Below are 19,209 nucleotides of genomic sequence, written 5' to 3'. Positions count from 1 at the left end.
GATAAGGGTATCCCATACTTCATCCTGCCTGTCAGTTATTATGGTTCTCTGTGGGCTTTCCAGACCATGTTCCTATTTGCCCTAGAACCATACCCGACCCGTTCCACTGAGAGTGATTCCAGTAACAAGGCACTAGTAGCAGGGATAAGAAATATGAGTAGAGAGTTCGACACATATCTAACGATTCCCAAAGATGAACTCACTCCGTACACTCGTTGGAATGTAACTAAATATGGGGTTTACCTGAGTAAGAGCCAGACAGCAAAGAAATCCCGCCCAGTTTGGATAGTACCCAAACGAGGTCACTTATGTTTACAAGGTATCGGTAGGGATCCCAAAGCACAATTAGGAAAGAGTATATGCACAGAAACATATGTGTTCGCTTCCCGAACTTCCCCTATACTATTAGCAGCCAAAGGCACGTATTTCGTCTGCCATGACCAAGCCTACACCTGGTTGCCCCCTGACTTCTCAGGTACATGTTTTATCTAATTTCTGCTGCCTCCCACCTACACGGCCAGAGCAGATTACCATCGGACAAGGACAGCTAGGGGTGTCGTGAGTAACGACGACACCGCGGGTCAGGAATTCGCTGACTTCGCAAAGGGTTTTCTGCCATTCTGGGGGCCTATGGTGAACAGCAGGAATATTCGCCAGTTATCGAGGATAGTTGAATCCGCCGTGATTACAACGGCCGGAGCCCTTGGCAATTTGACGACCGAGCTTCAGTCGGATCGACTTATGACCCTTCAGAACCGAGTTGCCCTAGATATCATACTCGCCGATCGTGGTGGTGTGTGTAGAGTGATCCAATCCAGTTGTTGCATTTTCATCCCTGATAACGCACCGACAGTGTACCAGGCCATCTCTAAGCTACACGAGATATCTGGTTCCCTTCACGTAGAAAAAGGGGACTGGTCCTTACTAGGGTGGTTCTGGGAACTGATCGCTACCTGGGGATGGAAAACACTGATCTTCATTGGGATGATCTTAGCACTTCTGTTTATGTTCTGCCTGTGTGTACAGTGCGCTCCTGCACTATGTGGCCTCTGTGCTACCTCATGTGTACGGAAGCCTGTGTCAAGGGACGAACAGAGCAACAGAATGATGCTACAGCAGCATCTCCACGAATTCCTTCATACAGATTTAGACTCGGATTAACATGAATTATTGCCTTATATGAGGGCAAAAGGAGGGTCTGTGGTTCTGAAATTCTGGACCCTACTGTTGTCCCGGTATCGAGGTCCAATACCCGTGTCCCGAAACATCAACGTACCATGACGAATTTGGTGTCGACGAACCGATAATGATTAGGACATCATTCCTATGCATTTGCGTCATGATCGAGGTATGCTAACACCCCTGAATCGTAGTTTCCGTCCCGACCCCTCAGACTCCATTTTGTAAACGGTATCCATCTTGTGTCTTGCCCTCATGATAAGTCAACTAAAGGTCGAGCTCGATCTAAAAGGACACGTCCACCTTCCCTGACTACCCCCTGACCTGTCCCAACTGACTCCATTGCCTCCAGCCGAACCTGTTTGGGCAGCTCCTCGCCCAGTGGCCGAATACGATAGCATCAATGCATAACATGCCACAAACCATTCACTACATCCAGATCATGTTTTCTACACACATACACACCTGTCCACGCTCCCTGTTTATGGCCAGTTTTATGACTAGGAGGTGCTTTCCTTTATTGGGGTTTCATCGATATCTGATGGGAGTTCCGGGCCTGGCTGGGTAATCTATCACGAATTGGACGTCTAAAATACGGGCTTGCCTACATGACTTCGCTCTTTTGTATTATTGTAGAAATATGTGTATAGCCATATCATAAACTCAAGAATTCTTGCTTGCAGCTATTATTTTTGTATATAAGGAGAAGGCTGGTTCTGTAAAAACGAACAGTCTCCTGAGAACACATGACCCGTGTTTGTCGTGCTTCTAGGACACCTGTTACTTGGTAGCTGCCAATAAAATTCGATCTCTGACTGCGACTAGAAGACTCAGTGTTTCTGTGGTCCGGAACAAGGGAGAACTCAGAGGTCTTCGGGTGTTATCCCCTGGCACCAACGGGTTCCTAAAAACCCGTTACCTCAATGCGGACAATCCCAGAAACAAAAGGTGAAAGATCTTGCGAAGAAAGACCTAGCTAAAAAGCCATGTTTTCAACAACTTTCGGAAACTCATGTGTTCGATCGTTGCACGGATATTCAGGGGAAGTTTGTTCCATAGAAGTGGTGCCATATGGGAAAAGGCACGTCCACCATTTCTGACTGTTTGTACTCTGGATGGCGTGAGTTGGAACTTAGAGCTAGATCTCAGTTCTCGTCCGGGCTGGTACCAAGTCAATTTTCGGTTCCAGTATTTTGGTCCAGTGCCGTGCATATGTTTATGCACCAGACACATGGTTTTAAAGATGGCTCTTTTTTTTATGGGGAGCCAGTGTAGGTTTTTTAGGCTTGGCAGGGAAGGGGATCGTTTTGGAAGTCCCAAAGTCAGACGAGCAGCAGTGTTTTGGACAACTTGTAATTTCTTTATAAGGAACTCATTTATGGCAAGCAGGATGGAGTTGCAATAATCTAGCCTATTTATTATAAGGCCCTGAACTAGAACTTTGCGTGCTTCTTTTGGTATCCATTTGAAAGCTCTGCGTAGGCTTCGCATGATTCCAAAACAGGTCCCAACAGTGTGGTTCACATGGTCCTTCATGGATAGTTTATTATCCATGTGGATACCGAGATTGCGGACGGATTCTTTTGGGACCGGACATTCCCCCATTTCCGGGGGCCACCAGTCCTGAGTCCAGTGTACACTGGCTTGACCGAATGTCATTATTTCAGATTTTGCACCATTCAGTTGTAGGTGGTTCAGACTCATCCAGTTTTTAACCTCTATCTAACATTTTTTGAAAAGTTTTTTGGTATCATTAATGTTATGGCCTAGGGTAACAAGTATTTGCGTGTCATCCGCATAAGATAACGCGTCAAATCCATGTTCCCTAATGAGATTGGCCAAAGGGGCCATATAAACATTAAAAAGCGAAGGGCTGAGGATAGAGCCTTGTGGCACACCCCTTGTAACTGGCCGTGTGCTGGCTAAGGTTTCATCTGTTTGCAATGTGGTTGTTCGATTTGACAAATAACTAATGAACCACCTTAAAACCTGCCCTTTGACACCATACTCCCACAGCCGTCTGACCAAGATGTGATGGGAGATGGTGTCACAGGCAGCCGATAGGTCTATAAGTACCAGAATGCATGACTGACGTTTGTCAAGGGCACATCTGATGTTGTCAGTAACCTCGATCAGGGCTGTCTCCGTGCTATGTGCAGCACGGAAACCTGACTGAGAGGTGTCGAGTAGATTGTTCCTCTCGAGGTAGCCTATCAGCTGCTCATTTACAAATGCCTCCAGCACTTTCCCTGAGAAAGGTAGTAAGGAGATGGGGCGGTAGTTTGAAAAGGTGTTTGCATCCGCACCGGGCTTTTTTAGTAATGGTTTTACTCTAGCCGCCTTCCAGATTTTAGGGAATTCCGCTTCTATCAGGGATGTGTTTAGAAGGCAAGAGAGGGGATGGACCAACACAGGAGCAAGGGTGGTAAATAGTTTGGATGTTAGGTAATCGCAGGGAGATCCAGATTTAATTTTCTGTCCTAGACGTAAGATTGTTTCATCGTTTAACAATTCAAAAGTGGACCAGTTAGAGGGAGAGACATCTTGATTCGTGTGTAGCTCTTTATCAAGGTGTTGAAGAGATATATTTTCTGTATTGAATAGTTGACATATTTTTGTGATTTTGTCGTCTAAGAACATTGAAAGGTCTTCCGTCCATTCTTTGGTTTTTGGGGTCTCTTGCGGACTTTTGACAGACGTAAGTTCTTTTAGAATGTGATGGAGCTCTTTGGACGAGTTTCCAGCTTTATTTATTCGTTCAGCTATATGAGTTCTTTTTGCCGCTTTGATTTTCCTCATGTATTTGTTGTGTAGGGTTGGTAAATTTTGCAATCATTGGGGTTTTTAGTTTTGCGCCAGGTTTTTTCAGCATTTCTTGTTTGAGTTTTAAGATGTTTTAATTGGTCAGTAAACCATGGTGAGGTTTTTTCCCTACAGTACACCTTTCGTAAGGGGGCTATCTTGTCTAGTGTTTTATGGATGGCGGACTCCAGATGTATAGCTCCAAGGTGTACATTTTCCTTGAGGTTTATATGATCTTTTTCATATTTCTGCATGCTTTTTGCTTTTTGTTTATTATGGCTTTAAATTTATGTCCATTTATAGAGAAATTCACCAGAAAGTGATCGGTCCATAATAATGGAGTGGGAGTCTTTAGTGAGACATTAGGCGAATTTGTGAATAAAAGATCAAGAGTATGACCTGCTTGGTGGGTGGCGCCAATAACCTTTTGTATCAGGTTGAGGGTGTTCATTGTAGAGATCAGTTTTTCTGTATCCGCCTTGGACTGATCATCCACATGGTAGTTAAAATCACCTAATAATAGAAAATAGTCTGACGTCAGTACATGCGGAGCGATGATTTCTAGTAAGGTGTTGGCGAAATCTCCTTTATTTCCTGGAGGGCGATATAATAAAGCCCCTTTCCAGATGTCTTCCTTTTTTAGCTTGCTAATTTTAAAAATTAGAATTTCTGTATCACTTACCGCTAGGCTGTCTATAATTTGAACATTTATGTTCTTTGTAGCTGCTATAAGTACCCCACCACCTTTTCCTCCTATTCTATCTCATCTGATTATGGAGTATTGTGGGGGAAAGGCGATATGGAGATCTGGGGTCGCATGTTCATGCAGCCATGTTTCCGTGATAAAGCACAGTTCAGGTTCTTCAAAATTGAGGAGACTCCATATTTCCATAGCAAGTTTTGGAATAGATCTGGCATTCAGATATATAGCGGTATAATTTCCTAATGTGGAACTAAATTTGGTTTGGACACCAGCCGTCTTAATGCAGTCATTGGGAGCTTTTAAAAGATCGGTTTTTAATTTGTCTGATACCTCTAGGGGAGAGCGATTAAGAGCCAACAAATCTTGTCGTGCATACCTGATGGAGGTCGGAGTACAAGAAGTCATTTTCGGAACCAAGGAGAGTGTGACGTACGGAAATAAGTGGAAGATAAGTGGAAGATAGTGACCGGGCAGCTGGCAGCGGTCAGGCGCGGACGGGCGCAGACGGGCTTGCCTGCGCGCCGCTGCGCGCGTCCGCACCTCCCTTGCTATTAAGTAGGGAAAAGGAGCTGGAACACTATCACGTTGACCTCTACTTCCGTATGTGAAACCGGAAATGAGTATACCTGCAAACGACCCTCCGTAACAAACGGCACAAGCCGCGGCGGACCGGGGTCTAGCAGAAATTACCAACAATACACTATTAAAATCAGTGCAAATTATGGTTTAAAAATATGTGCTTTCCACACTGTCGCTGTAGTGAGACATAAAAAACAAAGACCAAGTGTAGAAGTTAAAATATACAGGCGTTTTGGTAATTAGGTCACAGGTAACATTTGAGAACCTTCAACAGTTTTACATCGGTGGGTCTTAACTGGGCCCAAGTGATCAGAATTATCAAAACCCCGCCAACCGGAACTCAACAATGGCAACTTATAATAATCAATGTCTACATCCACCCTGATAGGAAGTCACAGAAAGAAAAACACGCAAACTTAATATCATTGATAAAAGTGATGCAAAGTACCTACAAGCGATGCCCACTGTTTATCTCTGGGGACTTCAACCAAGATCTCATTGGAAAAAACCGGGGGAAGGCAAAGACTGCATCAAGTAGCGGTGGACAAGAGTTAACAACCACCTTAAGGGATCTAGGACTGTCAGTTTTGAATGGCAACACAAAGGGGGACAGGCCGGCAGGTATTACATACCTGTGCGGCAGGGCCCATTCAACAATTGACTATACAATTGTAAGTAAGGAGCTATTTGCCGGTATTGAATCATTTCAAATTGACCAACGCGTAGAAAGTGATCACTTTCCCCAAATAGCAAGACTGAACATCGCGCTCACCTTGGCACCAAGCCTGCCCTCTCTTCTACACCACACAACAAAATTCAACTTAAAAAAACTAAAATGGCGCGGGGAAGGGTTGGAAAAAACTTCTGGACACTGTAAAATCCTTCTTGTCCAAGATATGGCCGCAAAAAGAGGAAGAATGTGTATCCAACTGGGAGCAACTGATTCAGGTTCTACTACAAAAGTTTCCAGCTAAGCTAGGGAACCAGCGTAATACAAACACCAAGAAGGACCCATGGTTCAACACGGACCTAAGATCAAAAAAAAGAAAGGTCGCCAAAGAGGTCCGAGCATTTGCTAGTCAAAAAAAAAGGGGGCTCGCAATAAACAAACGTTATCTGAAGGAAGCAAGGAGTACCTATAGGAAGTCACTGAGGGATGCGAAGTCCTCTTATAAGGAAACAATCTGGATCAAACTTCTAAGTGCGGAAAAACAGCCAAACAGCCGGGACTTCTGCGGTATTATCAACGATCTAAATAAAGGGGCAATACTCCAACAGGAAGCAGGAGTCGGAGCGGAAACTTGGGCTCTCCATGTGCAAACCTTGTACTGCGACACAGGCACAGGCACCGTTAACGGCTCATGGGCGACACAGGTAAACGAAGAGGAAAAAAACGGAAATAAGAGTAAGGAATATAAAGAATTCGAGACCGTGGAGGAACTTAAGGGGCCCACTGAAATGGTCGACTTAACCACCAAAAACGAACTGAGAAACATAATATCAAGACTGAAGACAGAAGGAGCAGCTGGCCCGAATGGGCTGCCAAACGCGATCTTCAAGCACAACCCGGTCCTGTGGTCAGAGACCTTAACGCCTCTTTTTAATCACATATATAAACAAGCTGAGGTTCCTGCCTCCTGGAAAGGTAATATTATTCACCCAATATTTAAGCATGGAGACCACCGCAACCCCGCAAACTACAGGCTGATATCCTTAATAGATGTGGAGGCCAAGCTCTACGCCTCTTGCATTCTATCAGAGCTACAAGAGTGGATAGGACTCACAAACATACTTCCCAAGTTTCAAACAGGGTTCAGGCAAGGAATGGGAACGATAATGAACCTAACTTGTCTGTCACTCCTAATGGACACTGCGGTAACTAAGGGAGCTCGGCTGTACGCATGCTTTATTGATATCAAGTCCGCATTCGACCGGGTGAATAGAGAGCGCCTGTGGGGAAAGTTAAGGAGCTGGGGCTTGCCGAATCAACTTTTAAAGGCAATATAAGTCCTATATAAGAACATTTGGGCTAGAGTGAAATTGGGTAATGGAGGCAGCACCACCTCGAGTATTTCAACACACCAAGGCCTCAAACAAGGTTGCGTGTTGGCCCCTACCCTTTTTAACCTTTTCCTTTCTGATATCACAAGTGTCCTGGAATCGGCTGAATGTCATCCACCATTACTGGCCAATAACCCAATAAATTTTTTACAATATGCAGATGACATCGTATTGCTGAGCAAAACACCTATCGGCCTACAAAGAGCAATAAATAATCTAACATCCTATTTGAAACGGGAAAGGCTGGAACTAAACAAAGAAAAAACAAAAGTAGTCCGGCTAGTAGATCCACAAAAGCTCAAGTACAAATGGATGGCGAATGGGGAAACGGTGGAAGAACAAGGGTCGTACAAGTACCTTGGAATAGTAATATCACAAGGAGCAAAACATAAGGATCACAAAGTAGCAATGCAAGCCAAAGCTCAATCATTAATTTTCGCTTACCGTTTACTAAAAGCAAAAATGGATTGCCCTAATTACAAGCATCTATTAAAAGTTCTGGCAGCCCAAATCATGCCCACCCTATCTTACGGTTTAGTTACTTGGTGCGGCAAGGAGGCCGATCTATTAAATGACCTACAGATTAAAATCTACAAAGCTGTTTTTAACCTCCCAAAATCCGCCTCAGCATCGCAAGTCAGGATTGAATTTGGACTGCAAAATCAGAAATTCCGAGGCATGAGCGGCTTCGTGAAGCTCTGTCACAAACTACGCTGTGCAGACCCAGACACAATGGACTGGCTGAGCTGGGAAGAAATCAAAAAACAGGCGGACAGCGTATCCCCGAGCACCTGGGGATCGCATTTGAAATCCAGCGTGAAAGAGCTGGATCTGGAATTAGTATGGACAACTGGGTCGGACAAAGTATGTTTAAGTAGATCAGCTAACGCAGCAGCAAAAAGGAAATCCTTTTTGGAGGACAAAAATACTCTTACAAAACGTCGGCAAGGATGGACCATCATCAACTCCTTTACTGCATTAACACCTCAAGCTTATCTCTCATCTCATTTTAGCGGGTATTTAAAAAGAGCATTCACAGACTACCGGATGGGTCTTCAAGTTTCGAAAGATTTATTACCATCCTGGAAACGCACACAACAGACGGAGCAATGCCGTCTTTGCGGTTACAAAACCGAAACTCTAGTCCATCTCTTATGTGTATGTCCAGCTCTCATGGCTCATAGGCGACGACATTTGAAACCTATTTTTAATGAGCTAAACATTCAATCAGGCAGGCACGCAGTAACAAGCTGGCTGGGAGGTTCCTCCATAATCCTGGTATGCCGGGGAGTCAAATTCCTGGCAGAGATGAGAAAATGCCTAAGTCAAGTCGAGCTGGGGAACACTGAGGAGCTATCCCATCGGAAGTTACAAATTGTAAAAACTCTTTAACACTCTGAGACGGCTTGAGACACCCTGGGCGAAAGTTTTTAAATTTTTTTTATTTTACATGATTATTTAGACGCTGAGCAGTAAGAAGACCTTGAAATTTTATTTCGTGATGTTATTTTATCATGTGAAATTTGTAATAATTTTAATTAATTATGCAATAAATCTTTTTGACTTTGACTGTGCAGAAGTCTATAGAGAAGAATTCAAACTTTTGAAAATGTTTAAGTATAAAATAATTTTGAAAGAGAACGCAAAAATGGCTGTGCACAAAGTCAGTATAGTACCAAATTTAAAGATGTAACCACTACATGAAGAGGTGAATAAATTGTTACGCAGGGGTGTTATTAAAGGAATAGAAGGGTCTGAATGGCTTGCACCTGTGGTGTTGGCACCCAATGATAATGGCACAAAAATAAGAATGTGTGTAGATCTAAGGAATCTTAATGCATCTGTGTATACCATCAGCCATTACCCAATATACCTGAGGTTTTAGCGACGTTGAAGGGAGCCAATATTGTACGTGTAATGGAAATATCCTCTGCCTGTCATTAGGTGCTTCTTCATGAGGATTCAAGTGCTCTTGCATCTTTTGTTCCTCCAGTTGGGGCTTTCAGGTTTATAAGGATGCCTTTTGGTTGAGCGTCAGCAGCCACCTGTTTCCAAAGGGTGATGATGGAACTACTCAAGGGTATAAGTTATACTATGTTTTTTCAGGATGATATCTTGGTTTATGGTAAGGATTGAGAGAGCTATGATCTGACGCTAAAGCAAGTGTTGACCAGATGGAGAGAGAACGGGCTCACAATAAAAAAAGGGATACATGTACGTTCAGGTTTGTGTTCGGTCTCCTATTTGGGTCATATTGTATCTGGGGATGGCATTCGTCAAACGTTGTAGATCACAAATCCGATTGTGAAGGTGCCAATGCCAAGTGACAAGTAAGGTATTTCCTTGGTTTGGTGGCGTATTACTATAAATGTATCCATGTGTGCTAGTGTGGTGCAACCCATTAGATCACTTAAGAAACATGTGACATTTGTTTGGTCAGAAGATTGTAAGGAAGCTTTTGAGAAGCTAAAGTTGGAGATTGGTAAAATGCCATCTTTGGCACATTTTGATGTGTTAAGAGAGCTATACTTACAAGTGATGCAAGCCTGAAGGGTTTAGGGGCAGTTTTATTACAAGTGGAGAATGGTGACGAGAAGCCCATAGCGTTTGCTTCACGGTCATTGAAAGGTGCTGAGGAGAAATATTCGGTAATCAAGAGAGAGGCATTAGCCTGCGTGTGGACTAGTAACCATTTAAAAATTGTTTTGGGGCCTATCTTTCATATTGAGGACTGATCATACACCTTTGGTAAACATTTTCACTTGCACAAACATTGAGGGAGCCACTCTTAGGATAGAACGTCGGGTGGAGAGTCTAGTTGAATACAATTTTCGTGCAGAACATCTTCCAGGTGGGAAAGATGTTCCAGCTGTTTGTTTGTCATGACTTCCAATGGATAAACCAGTTGTGGTCATTTCTGATCTGCCTGTGTAATGGGTAATAGAGGCAGCCTTGACTCGAGGATTGGAAGTCTGAGGTTTATAAAGATAAAGTGTGGAAACAAGTTATAGGTTTTGTTGTGAACGGTTGACCCTCCAGGAAAGATGTGCCAGAGAAGGTGAAAAGGTTGTGAAACGTGAAAGATGAACCGAAGATTATCGGTAAGGTGATTTTTCGGGGTGAACGCTTGGTCCCTTCTGCTGGACTGTGGGGAATTTTGTTAAATCTAGCTCACGAGGGGCATCTGGGCAGAAGCTTGACTAAGGCTAGAGTGAGAGAACATTATTGAAGGCCTGGGCTTGACAGACAGGCTGAAATGGTGGGAAGGGCTGCTTGCAATGATACATTTAAATTGGTAAGTATGGTTCTGTTGTCACCTGTAGAGATACAAGTGAACTTTGGAGTAAGCTGGGTACGGACACGGTGGGTCCTTTTGAGCCATTACCACAGGGGGAGAGGTTTGTGTTGGTGGATTATACTTTACGATAGAACACAGCCGGTTGGGTATGTTCGGTTACCACCAGGATTGTTTTAGAGTTCCTGCATGATGTTTTTGTATATGAGGGCATTCCTAAAACCAACGTAACTGATAATGGGATCCAGTTTGTGTCTCAAGAGGGTTGTTCTCTTTCCGGTGTCTCAAAGGTAGAGTGGCAAGTTCCGAGGTTGATCTGTAGTGGTTAAGAAGTGAAAAGTTTGGTCATGGTAGGCAGGAGCAGTGGAAGGTACGATGCTCACGGAGGGCAAGTGATCATCAGGAAAGATACAAGATGTGTTTTGATGAGAAGCATTCTGCATTAAAGAGGAAGTGGAATGTAGGTGAGATGGTCTATGTAAAGAAGCCTTGGTGGACACCGAAAGGCAAGTCTAGGTATGTGGGTCCTGTCAAGATTGTGGAAGTCAGGAAGAATGTTGTGGTTTAGGAGGGTGGAGACATTTGGAGTATATCACAGCTGGGTAAGAGAGTGAATGATGTGAATGTAAGTGGAGACAGTGCGAGTTGGCCATCGCCACAAAGTAGTTCTCCTCCTGGGAGGAGAAGACTGTCTCACATTAGGAAAAGAACATTCCATCACACTGATTATGTAACGTCTTAGTATGTTTTGTTTTTGGGGAAAGATCTGTACTACACCTCTCCTGTAACCTTTCCTCTTAAAACCAGGACCTCTTTCCTAATTTCTTGAATATATTGCTAATGTGCTTGTTCTTTTATATATTGTTGTTTCATCCATATTGTGGTTTCAATTTATCATATTTTTGTGTTTTTATTCACAGCTGTTACTACTTTGTTTTCCAGTTTTTTCATTTACTTGTAGGTATTTTATTGTCCTTGTTGTGGGAGGGGAGAAGTGGTGTAGTCTCTTCTTAGTGGAATGTTGAGTTCCTTCTGGCTACCTAGGCGATCGCAGAATGTGTTGCCGAGGGTCAGTTGCTGCAGCTCCTGGGACGTGAAAGTTGTGCCCTGTTGCTGATGACTAACAAACCTGTGGAACTCAGGAAGCGATGGATTATTCCTTACAACGGGTACTTTTCTCCTTCCTTTTCCCTCTCACGGGTATACTATCTGGTGTAATTCAAATAAATACTCCCTATTTAGGTCACAGAGCTTTTCTTACTGGTAGTGGATGGAATTAATTGAAGAAATCAGTTTAAATGAACAGTAGACGAGCTGCCCTTATGGGCTGAAGCCTTGTCCACCAGCCCTCCTCTTATAATCAGCGTTGTGACCCTTGCATTGTGGCAACAACATTGTGAGTACAATGAGGGCCAAGAAGGTCTCTATAGCAACGTCAACTAATGCCGCTTTTACCAACAAGATTTCTTAAATGACAGATTAGGAGACAGACATTTTCAACCCCCTGATTTGTTAAACACCCTCTGTGTCCGGAGAGGTCAAAGGCATCTCCCTTGTATATGAGATATAGATTGTAGACCATCTGGACAGAAGAAAAAATTAAATGTGAGCAGAAACCAGGGCTGTACAGTCTGAGCTGGAGAGAAACGTGGTTTAGATGAGCATTAGTACGCAGAACAGCAGAGACGTGTGAACACTTTTATTGGATATTAAATAATATGGTGTATCCACTTACACACCTGTAGATACCACATGAGTAGACAACAGAGATTTACAGTCCATTATTAACCCAAGCGGGTATATTTACACATGCGACTTGTGACAATTCCATGACACCGAAGCCATGCCACATGTCCCGGGTTCCAGTGCCAGACCACGTATACCACACAAGGACTGTCAATCGCTGACAGACCACGGACATCAGACCTCATGTAGTGAGCACTGCTGACCGGCCACATGTACTGGACACCGCTGTCACGTCACCCATGCCTGATTACATGTACTGGCACAGGGGGCTAATGCCATCCAATTAGCTGCGGGCAGCACTGACCGGTCACTCGTTACAGGTGCCATTCCTTGGGCAGAAATAATGCATGAATGATGCCAGGACACATGTAGCGGGCACCACAGCCACACCAGGCAAGCACCAGAGTCAAAGACAAAGCAGGATAATGAGGTATGGAGGGCCAACCATAGACACAGCCTGCTTATGAGCAACCTACACACACCCACACACACACGCATGCATGCTCACGGTACTGTTATACACAGATCCATACATATAAACCTATGTAGAAATAACCATAAACAAACAAACAAAAGGCAGATGACAGCCTCAGGCATACAGCAGACCTCTCTGAGAGCTTACAGATCACACACACACGAGTACAGGGAAAAGAAACATGCACACACGCAGAGCAGGCCAGACACTGCCACCCCGCCCATGCACACACACACACACACACACACATATTCCCCTCTCGGCCAATGAAAAACAGCAAAAGACACGTACATGTAGCACGGCAGATGAAGATGGATACAATCATTCATGTCAGTGCTACCAGCAGATGAGAGAAGAGAGCCATGGACACGCGGAGTCGCATAGTCTACAGAACAAGGGCCGGACAGAATGTCACACAATCAAATCAATGCCTGGTGGTCAGACACTGGAATGCGCTTTGGAATATCACTTTAAAAAGAAAATGGAAATACCTAAAAATAAAATAAAATTATAGGAGCTTCAAGGAATCATGGAGAAGAGTCGGGAGGCGGGGGGGCTGAAATGTAACAGGACTCAGGAAGCAGCAGTGACGTTTGAGACTTTAACGACAACACAAGGACACAGTGGGAATGCGAGCCAGTAGAGAAGTGCAAGGGATGGGCGATCCCCCTGGGATGTGTGAGACGACCTGCTCGATCTGGAAGGGGAGACTAAACAAGGTGTGAGGCGCTGCTCACACCGGAAGGTGAGAGTAAACTGAATGTGTGACTGAATGTGTGATGCGCTGCTCACACTGGAAGGCGGCAGCGCTTACGGAGAGGAGTGGGATGTGGGGGACATAGAAGACCTCGTGGTCTGCACCGGTCTTGGCCGATACTGAAAATTGGGTCAGTTTGTGGAGAATGGCTGAGGTTTTTGAGCTTGGGAGGTGAGAGAACTCAAGAGGACATCCAGAATGTGTGAGACATGAAGGGGATACGGGATACATGGATGACAGGAAGTCTTGGCAGTGACAACAGTAGGGTTCTACAATACTCCGACTACACTGGGGATCCAGGAGACAGAGGTGACCATGCGCTGACCAATGGAGATGCACTAGACGAAGAGGACAAGCACATGACAATGCCAGGGCTGTGCGACAGAGGAAGGTGATGGGGCTTATGAAACACACAAGGAACCAGCAGAAATTGCATTTAATCCATGCTGGGGTTAGGTGGCTGCAGCAGACTGTGGTATCGGTACTCCATCTCCCTGGTAGGGTAATATCTGGAAGCTCCACGTCGAGGCTCTGGTGGTGAGGCAGGAAGTGGCCAACAGTTGGCAGGGGGCTACAGGATCAGTGCTTGAGACGCTGCTGCAGCCATGTCCGCTCTGTAGGTCAGCCCATGCAGACGTCATCCCCTTCTTGGTCAACATCACACAAAAATGGCCCGACACCCTCCAGGACATGACATTCACAAATAATAATAAAAAACAAAAAGGACACCATCTTGCTCAGGTCTCCGGGTGCAGCGGGACTCTGATTAAGGAAGTGACAGGCAACCGTGAGGGCAAGTAAAGTCCTGAGAGGCGGAGCATCAAGTTCACTTGGATGAACCGCCAACACAAGCGGCTTCTTCCTATGCAATCCTCTATTCAGCAATGTGAAACGAGCTTCTGTGTGCATTTAAAACAAGAAAACGTTCTAAAATATGACATTATAAAATCTCCCGGAGCGATTGATAAAGTTCATAAGTTATCGCTCGGAGTGGCAGCGGCGGAAGCTTGTAGGATGGCACACCTTGGGGGCAAGGGCTGCAGGAGTCAGTGCTACACAGGCAGGACCACAACAGCTGCTGTGGCCGGAGGACCCTCAGGACTTGTTGGCGGAGCCCGAAGATCGACGCAGCTTCATGGACATCCGGCTCTTGCTGGCACGGGGCGACATGGGTGAGGCCAGGTCGGAGTTGTCTCCTTGGGCTGCTGACATCTCCCCCTGCTGGGCCTCGGAGAAGGAGCCTGCAAGAGGGAACAGACACAAAGTGAGCCACGGATGGGAAGCAAGCTTCAGGAGCATAAGCAAGGGTGGACGGTCACTGGTTCGGCCTTAGACACATACATGGGTCGTGTACCCACTGCTTTCAGGAGGCTTCAACCAAAAGCGAGAGTTTCTGTGTTGAGAAGGATAGTGGAATGATAGAAGAGGGACGGGTCTGGAAAGCGTTTTTGGAGCTCATACCAGTAGGAGATAGTTTGGGATGAGTAAAGGGAGGTGGGCGGGGGGGGGGAGAAGAGTCAGAGGGAAAGGTTTAGAAAGGCTTGTTTGGGAGATCTGAAAAGTAAAAGAGGTACGAGATGATGCAGGGAGGGGTAGAGGAGGGAAGAGTCTAAAAAAGGGGTATTTTCTGAATTACAGTAGTAGAAAAGGGTTTGGAATGAGTCCGAGCGTGAAGGTAGAGGATATATAGGAGTAACAAAGGTAATCTATGTAGATTTAAGCTGAATTTAAGAAACTCAGACTTTCAAGTGTTGCTGTACTTTAAGTTAATTTGTTTTTATATATTTCTTTGTAATTCAATAGTGAAGCAATTCTAGATAAAGTTGTGTTAAAAGATTTACTTATTTATGCAGTCAGTTATATACATGTTAAACACAGAATGATATAACCATAAGTGATATGTACATTTGTTAAGCAGACCTAACGAATATCTAAATATTTATAAACATAATTATTATACATGTTTATACAAAACAACATTCATATGTGCCTAAATAAACATACATATATGCCAATTAAATTCTTATATACAGGAGGATGGGATATATATGTTTGAGTATGGTAGTTATGTGGGAAAGAGCCAACTCTTGGGTAGTCTTCTGAAGATTAGGTGGTTATCCATGGATCTTATATTTGGGGATAAAGGATTCCATAGTTTCGTTGCATGAACAGAGGAGGATGGGCTACCTACGTTTTTTTTCTTGTATGGTGAGTTTTTGAGGCGGGGTGCCACTCTAGAGCGGAGGTTCCTTTGATTAATGTTTTTGGTGAATTTAGTCCTGATGAAGAGTGTTCCGGTTTCATGCATCGCTTTCTGGGTGATACAAAGCAGCTTGAACGTGGATTTTCTGGAAACTGGTAACCAATGTAGGGCTTTCAAGGCAGGGGAGGTGTGGGCTCATGGTTTGATATGTAAGAGTAGTCTGGCAGCAAAGTTCTGAATCAGTTGTAGTCTTTCTATAGCGGTTAATAATGATTCGTGGTAGAGGCTACTGGAGTTTAGCCAGAACAAGAGAGATGGTAGCCTGGACCTTGTGCGGAAATCCCAGGTAAGGGAAGATGCGTTGCAGAGTATTTATAGTAACAAATATAGATCTTTCTAGTTTGTCCACCAGGGCGTTCATTAATAGCTTGGAGTCCATGGTAAGTTCCTTAAGTACTTAAGGTGGTGCCAGGCCAGTGTTAAAATCTCTATCTGATATATACTTCTAGCTGCAGATTCCTTACCTTTGAATTTCCCAGGCTCAATCCGGAAACTTTTGCGTGAGCAGTACCCATTCATGCCGTCAGGTGGCTCCGTTCTGCTCCGTGTGTCATTGTCAGCGTCGTTATTGTCAGTTATAATTTGCCGGTCACCTATATAGGTGCCACCCATGCGCACAGACGTCAGTTCTTTTCTTTCCATGGCTCTGTCTCCTTTTTACATGCTTTTCTCACCAAAATATTTTTCTTGTGTTTTTCTTGCGTGTCGAGGATTTCATCTAGACATACAGGGTTGCAGCCGTGTGGCGCCTGTCACCGCGCCATGTCGGTAACCGACCCCCACCTCGAATGCTCGTGGTGCCTCGAGCACAAACACAACATAAAGTCGTGCTCGGACAGCTGGGCCATGACTCCGAAGGCATTGTGGGAGCGTTCTTGCGGCCTGGCAGTCGAAATCGTCGAGCACGACTCCTCGGAGATCCCGGTCCCGATTGAAGAAGAGAAGGTCGCAGGACTGCTCCAGGAGCCCAAAATCCTCTTCTCACTCAAGGTCCTCAGACACTTGGGGAACAGGCACAAAAGAAATAGGAGGTCCACATGGACTTCAACTTCGCCTCGTCTGTCACCCGTCAATGAGACAGGTAAGGCACATCGATGCTCTAGGCACAGTTCCGTGAAGCTGGAGCAACCCCTCTCAAATAACAGAATTTTACGAGGGCATGCGCCGAGTATTTGAGCATTCGACCCCTCAGGTGCGCCGACGACACGGATTGATGTTGGTCGGTGCCGATGGAGCCCAGAGATTCTACATCACTCCTGTCCATTTTGATGAAGGGTCAGGCATGGGTGAGAATTGGGAGTGGTCCACAATGGACCCTTTAGAACACTAACTAGACGCTCCTGGGGAGCAACTGGACTGGTTTGAGCATCTTGGAGAAGCCATTGGACTGGACACATATCCAGACACTGGTATGTTCTCTCCACCTAGTGTGGCTACGGAGGAGGGGGGCATCTTATGCTATGGTGGGGAGGAGGGCAGCAGAAGTCCTTGGCCTGGAGCTGGCCTCGATGCAGGTCAGGACTAATCTCTTGACTGAGGGGCTTCAGCCTGGTGCTTCCACGTCTGAACCCCTTTTGCCCTTTAATGAAGCACTAACAGATGTCCTTCTAGGCGTATGGTCCAAGTATAGCTCAGGGGCTCTTGTGAATAGGACAATCGCACGCTGCCATCGCCCTGCCCCAGGCAATCCAAGGTTTCTCAGCCAACACGCCACCCCTGAGAGCTTGGTGGTTCAGGCTAGGACTACCCATAGTGTATTCCCTTCAGCTTCTCTGGACAGGGAATACAAGAGGCTGATGCACTTGGGAAGATTATGCTTTCTTGTATCAGCCTGGCATTGCTGTCGGTGAATCCTGCATGCTTATTGGGCAGTTTCTCACACACCCTTTAGGAAACGGTTGCGCAAGTGCTGCCACCGGTCCCAGAGTAGGCCCAGGCCATCCAAGGCAGTGAAAGATGGGAGGGATGCAGCAAAATTCACCATCAGGTTTGGCTTAGACACAACTGACTCGCTGGGCAGAGCGGTTTCGTTGATGGTGGCCCTACGGCGCAACACCTGGCTGAGAACATCTGGATTCTCGGGTGATGTCCAGGCTAATCTCATGGACATGCCCTTTGATGGGACTCGTCTTTTTGGTGAGGAAAGCGGACTCTGCGTTGCAGCGCTTCAAGGAATCTCCTGATATAGCTAGATAGTTGGGCCTCTCGGAAATCCATCCCTGTGGCCAGTCTAGTTCACGGCCCTTTCGTGGCAATGGAAGGGGTTTTCAACCTCGTCAGCCATATCTCAGCCACCGTCCTGCGCAGATTCCCCAAGTTGTGTGAGGACGTGACGTGGATTATTCCAACCTCAGAACGGTAGCCAGAAGTCATCTGCCGCCCAGCAGCTGCAGCCTTCAAGCAATCCAAGTTTAGTTCTGCAAGGCCATGTTACTCCACTCAGAGGGAGAATTCAACACCATCTTCTCCGCTGGCAGCCCATAACATCGGACAAATGGGTCTTGCGGATCGTTCAGGAAGGCTATTCTCTTCCCTTTCTTTCTTTACCTTCTCCTTTACCGCCAACTTAAGAACGGCTGGCGGAGGATCACCTAGAGTTACTCCAAGAGCAAGTTACAGCTCTCCTGGCCAAGGGAGCTATCGAAAAGGTTCCGAATTCAGAAGCAGGCAGTGTTTGCTACTCCCGCTACTTTCCGATTCTGAAAAAGAACAAAGGGTTGAGGCCCATTTTGCTACTCCGGACCGTCAATCTCTTCCTCAAAAAGGTAAAAAAGGAGAAATTCCAGATGCTCACATTGGCTCAGGTCTTGTCTGCCCTCGACCCAGGAGACTGGCTAGTAGTGTTGGATTTGAAGAATGTGTATTTTCACATTCACATCCTGCCTGCCCGAAGGCGTTACCTGTGGTTCAAGGAAGGCCACGAGCACTTTCAAATCAATGTGCTTCCATTTGGTCTTACCAGCGCCCCTCGGGTGTTCACCAAGGTGATAACAGTGGTCGCAGCTCATTTGCGCAGGTTAGGGATGTCAGTCTTCCCCTATCTTGGCGACTGGCTGTTGAAGGCGCATTCCCCCCAGGCAGTCGTTTCCCACCTCCAGACTACGGTGGACCTCCTGCATTCGCTAGAGTTCTCTATAAACGTGCCAAATCACTCCTGACTCTTTCTCAAACACTCCCTTTCATCTGAGATGTTCTGGACACAGTGCAGTTCCTGTCAGGCGCTCAGCCTAAGCGCCTACGAGAACTGGTTGAGAGATGAACTACAAATTCCATAACTCCTGTTGTTAAAAGAGGCGTGGCCTAAAGCACATCTCCCCGCAGCGTGAGCACGGCGGTGTGCGTAATTCTC

The 19,209-nt window shown here is 45.6% G+C and overlaps 1 protein-coding gene across 4 annotated transcripts in view; it reads right to left on the bottom strand.

Moving 5' to 3' along the window:
• Positions 1-12,303: 12,303 nt before the first annotated feature.
• RALGAPA1 (Ral GTPase activating protein catalytic subunit alpha 1) overlaps positions 12,304-19,209 on the bottom strand; it is a 575,362-nt gene continuing 568,456 nt past the window's right edge. For all 4 annotated transcript variants that reach the window (XM_078659361.1, XM_078659359.1, XM_078659360.1 and 1 more), the window contains one exon: positions 12,304-14,838. In XM_078659361.1, coding sequence (XP_078515487.1) covers positions 14,693-14,838 — 146 coding nt within the window. In that variant the 3' untranslated portion in view covers positions 12,304-14,692. The remainder of the gene's footprint in view (positions 14,839-19,209) is intronic.

The sequence above is a fragment of the Lissotriton helveticus genome, chromosome 9, assembly GCF_964261635.1.
Source record: "Lissotriton helveticus chromosome 9, aLisHel1.1, whole genome shotgun sequence".
Classification (NCBI taxonomy): Eukaryota; Metazoa; Chordata; class Amphibia; order Caudata; family Salamandridae; genus Lissotriton; species Lissotriton helveticus.
The sequence above is the reverse complement of the archived record's forward strand: the minus strand, read 5'-3'. Positions and strand labels throughout refer to the sequence as shown.